This window comes from Acanthisitta chloris, unplaced genomic scaffold (genome assembly GCF_000695815.1).
Source record: "Acanthisitta chloris isolate BGI_N310 unplaced genomic scaffold, ASM69581v1 scaffold44643, whole genome shotgun sequence".
Lineage (NCBI taxonomy): Eukaryota > Metazoa > Chordata > Aves > Passeriformes > Acanthisittidae > Acanthisitta > Acanthisitta chloris.
Genome location: NW_008666260.1, coordinates 1 through 4,410, shown reverse-complemented (window position 1 = coordinate 4,410; position 4,410 = coordinate 1). Strand labels below are relative to the sequence as shown.

At 43.4% G+C, this 4,410-nt stretch overlaps 1 protein-coding gene across 1 annotated transcript in view; it reads right to left on the bottom strand.

Annotated features, from left to right (window-relative positions):
• Positions 1–4,062, bottom strand: part of CDCA2 (cell division cycle associated 2) — a gene marked incomplete at its 5' end in the record, with an annotated part of 4,629 nt that extends 567 nt beyond the window's left edge. The window contains 6 exons of the mRNA XM_009072019.1: positions 90–266; positions 677–894; positions 1,362–1,536; positions 2,295–2,429; positions 3,309–3,358; positions 3,984–4,062. Coding sequence (XP_009070267.1) covers positions 90–266; positions 677–894; positions 1,362–1,536; positions 2,295–2,429; positions 3,309–3,358; positions 3,984–4,062 — 834 coding nt within the window. The remainder of the gene's footprint in view (positions 1–89; positions 267–676; positions 895–1,361; positions 1,537–2,294; positions 2,430–3,308; positions 3,359–3,983) is intronic.
• Positions 4,063–4,410: the final 348 nt, after the last annotated feature.

Here is a 4,410-nt window from a genome sequence, read left to right as displayed (position 1 = left end):
GGAAAGTAGATGGCACTGCTTCTTCTTCTTCTTGCTGGACTGCCTCTTGCAGGCTCTTTTGGAGGAGTCCTTTGGGCTTCCTGGTGTACACCAGTGGCTTCTTGTGCCAGGGATTCTAGCCCACTTAAGAGATTTCCTTGGAATTTCTCACTTTCAATCAAGGAATCACTTTCTTTTGCTTCTTTTTCACATGCAGCCTCTTCACCTTGCTGGAAACACTCAGGTGTATCAAACCCATCCTTTGCATCTGGCACAATGGTTGAAAACTGGGGGAAGAAATAATCTTATTTTTTTAAAGCTAGACAAAAAGTAACTCACAAACCTTGTTTCAAACAGCTCACAACCAGATAACTGCTAGTGTTCTCCTCACCAAGCCCCAAAACCCCAAGAAACTGACACACAGCAGGTTGGATCTGCTGCAGTGTGAGGCCAAGCTTAGGTTGCTGGAGAATCACAGAATCATGGAATGGGTTGGAAGGACCTTAAAGCCTGTTCCATCCCTGCCATAAGCAGGGACCCCTCCCACCAGCCCAGGCTGCTCGGAGGCCTCAGTCAGCTCTGAGTATCTCCCTTCCAAGGCTGGAGATTCCATGGCCTCTCCAGTCTGTTCCAATGTTTAATCACTCTTAGTGCTTCTCTTCCCCTCAAACATTATTTCTCTGATCTTCTCAGTTACCTTATGGTCAGTGCCAGCACCAGACTCCAAATCACCCTCTGACACCTGAAGGATTCCATCCCTGGAGCTGCTGGCTTCTTCCATGTGCAGGTCCTCAGAGCTTGGATACACATCAACTGCACAGCTGTTCTTCCCTCTTATCCTTTCAACTACTTCCAGCTCCTGCTGGACATCCTTGCAAGCATTCCTGGATTTGGGATGATCTAAAACTTCATCCTCTGAAGTAGAACAAACACATGGTTAATTGGATTTGCTTGTAAAGAGAAAATATCTTTTAAATATGTTATACAACAAAAGCTTTATAGGATTTTATTACATAAAAGTGTCCTAAACAACCACTCCAGGTAAACGGTGGGGGAAACCCAAGAGAAAGCTCTGCACATCCCTTATCCTCATGCCCAGCTCACCAGTCTGAAGGACTATGAAAGTCTCAGTACCCAAGTACAGAGTGGCTGTTTTGTCAGCTCCACACTGGAGATCAACAAGAGTTAAATTCACCCTGTTAGACATAATTAATCTCCCAGATCCTTGAGACTCTACTGCTACAGAAGCAATTCCAAGTACAAAATAGACTCTGGGCTTGTTCCCTGTGCACAGAACTACAGATAACCATGCACAGGTGTTTTATCTAAGTGTTGAAATAGAACAGGGTGAACAAAGCACAACAATCCCAAATCCACATTACCTGAACAAAGTGTATTTGCCTTGGGTGAGTCTGGAGATGAGACAGAAGAGAGAACCTCTGGAATTTCAGGGATGGGACTGAGAAGAGGTTTCTTAGATGCCATTTCTCTTTCCCCAAATAAAGATTTTCTTGCTTTTTTCTTTCTACGTTTCCCATAACTTGTTTGTTTTGTTTTCTGCAAAGATTGAGAAGCTTGAATGGAGCACAGTAGAAATATAATGATAAGATTTTTCAGCAAATGAGTGACACCATTACTGGATTTTCATGAATAACAAACTGATTCCTCTAAAATGAAGGTTCCATTGTTCTGCCACCTGCAAATTAATCTAAAACATCAAAACAAGGTCTGATTTTTGGTTCGTTTAAAAGAAAGTAAGGTGAAGCCTAAAGAAATTGAGAAACTAAATAACCTTCAAGAAGTCATTACAGTAAATTCATGGAGTTGTGGAATCCCAGAATGGGGTGGGTTGGAAAGGAACTTAAGGTTCATCTCGTTCCACCCCCTGCCATGGGCAGGGACACCTTCCACTAGACCAGGTCGCTCCAACGCCATCCAACCAGGCCTGGAACACTCCCAGGGATGGAGCAGCCACAGCTGCTCTGGGCAACTTGTGCCAGTGCCTCAGCACCTCACAGGGAGGAATTCCTTCCTAATATCTAACCTAACCATTCCCAGGATAGCCTACAGAGAGAGAAAGCAGTGGAAGACAGACCTGCCATGCATTGTCTCTCCTTAAGAACACCCCCTATGTCCTATTCTTCACTTCCCCTCTTTGTAATCAAGATGGGTGTGAGGAAGAGAATATTGGCAGCAACAGGAAATAACACTCAAGACAGAAGTCTTCCTCCTACAAAGAGGAAAATCATGTAAAACTGGAGAGACCCTTGGCTAGAGCAGTCAAGGCAGCAACCAGCAGCTGCAGTGGCACTCACTCGGCTCCTCTTGGCAGTGGTTGTGTTCTTCGGCCCTTGAAACTTGTTCTTTCGTGAAGTTTTAGTGCCCTTCGCATTCTTATTAGCTGTGGCTCCTGAGATGATGCCATCAGTCTCCTCTGGCACAGCTCTGCCCTGTTGGGGAAACAGACCATGGATTTGCAGTGGTTGTGGTGCTCATGCACACATTAGATTTGCACAGAGACACACACAATGCTGCAGGTGTAAGAATCAAACTGTAATTAGTCTCTTAAACAGGTTGTCATTTCATTTATAGGGTCATAAGAGTTAGACACTCACAACTGGAAATTAAACATTATAGAGCTTATTATTTAGGAAATTTAACTATCAGGCTATAAACAAAAATGTTCTTAATGATAAACCACTTTTATTCAAAAATTTCATTTCTGAAGACTATTACCTGCACTAATACTATTCACAGAATCATAGAATCAACCGTGTTGGAAAAGACCTCCAAGATCACCAAGTCCAACCCTACCATGGTTACCAGACCATGGCACTAAGTGCCACATCCAGTCTCAGCCTAGAACCCTCCAGGGATGGTGAATCCACCCCCTCCCTGGGCAGCACATGCCAGTGTCTGCCTACCCAGGTCCCTCTGCAGAGCCCTCCTGCCATCCAGCAGATCCACACTCCCCCCCAACTTTGTGTCATCTGCAAATTTGCTGATGGCGCATTCAATCCACTTATCCAAAGAGCACTGGGCCCAGCACTGACCCCTGGGGAACAGCAGTGGTGACAGCCCCAACTGGACACAGCACTGCTCACCACCACCCTCTGGGCCTGGCCAGTGCCAGTTCTTAACCCAGCACAAGACTGCACCTGTCCAAGCCATCCATACACCTGGAATATATACTGACTGTACATATTACAACCCTCACACCTGAGTGTGTAAAAGCTCTTACAAGCAGCAGGAGGTATAAAAGTAACAATGTTGTCTGAAGGAGCTAAAAAAAGCAAAGTAAAACAAAGCTCATCACTAAAGATACTAACCTTCCTTTTAGCAGGAGGAACTGTCATCAGTTCAGCTTTGGCAGTTTCTGCTGTTATGAAAAACAGTGTTAGGTTTCTGTTATGCTATGAAACAGAAGAACTTTGATTCAGTTTCAATGCAAAAGTTAGTGACATTTAGAGGAAGTTATCCCCATAATCTATATCAGGCACAGCATGTTTAACCACCTTAGTCTTGAGTAGTAACTTGATCTTGAGGACTATTAAATATGGCAAGATAAGGATAGAAATGCACTTTGCTTTACACAACAGGAAAACTAACCTTGGGAGGATTTGGCAACAAAGTAATCAGCACTTACACAGCTTTCGGGGGGACATAGGCATGCACAATCACTGTCAATGCTTTTGTTGTTGGCTTGTTTGCTTTTTTAAACCATCACAGTATCAGAGTGAAGACTGTAAGCCAAATAACTCAGAGCAGCTAAGTCTGACCAGATCAGCTACTCATAGAAAAATAAATCAAAGTTAAATATCATCCAGTTAACCTAAACTACAGGGAAACACTGCAGATTCTGCAAAGAGCTTTGGAAGTAAGCAATAGCACTGAAATGTGAGCACAACTGAGATAGAGACTGTCTAAACTCCCATCCAAAACTCATCACTCCATGTGCAGGTACAGAAAGATTACCTAAAGGCAAAAATACAAGTTTGGGTTACCTCCTGTATTTTCAACAGGTGAAAGTTCATCTGCAGCAACAGGTCCCTCCACAAGCTCTTGGAGTGCCTCAACACATTCCTTCAAAGGAAGAAGAAACATTTTTTAGCAGTGACTATACCAGATAAAGACTGAAAACCAGTAGTGGTTGGAACAGTTTTGGGTTTGCTTTGTTTCCTTATAGAAAGCAGCAGCTCAGTTACTCTATAAAGCATAAAGAAATATAGCAGCAAAATCTAAAATTTAGCCAAGGCAAACCCACCTCATGTGCTTCCAGCACCTGAGTTAAATCAGCTCCACAGGCCAAAGTGCTGCCAGAATTAAGAAAGCAAAGCTCCCAATGTCATTCCAGAACTTACAGCAGACTCTATTACTCTGTTTTAGTATCTCAGCAATTCTCTTATAGAATCACAGAATTTAGGGGTTGCA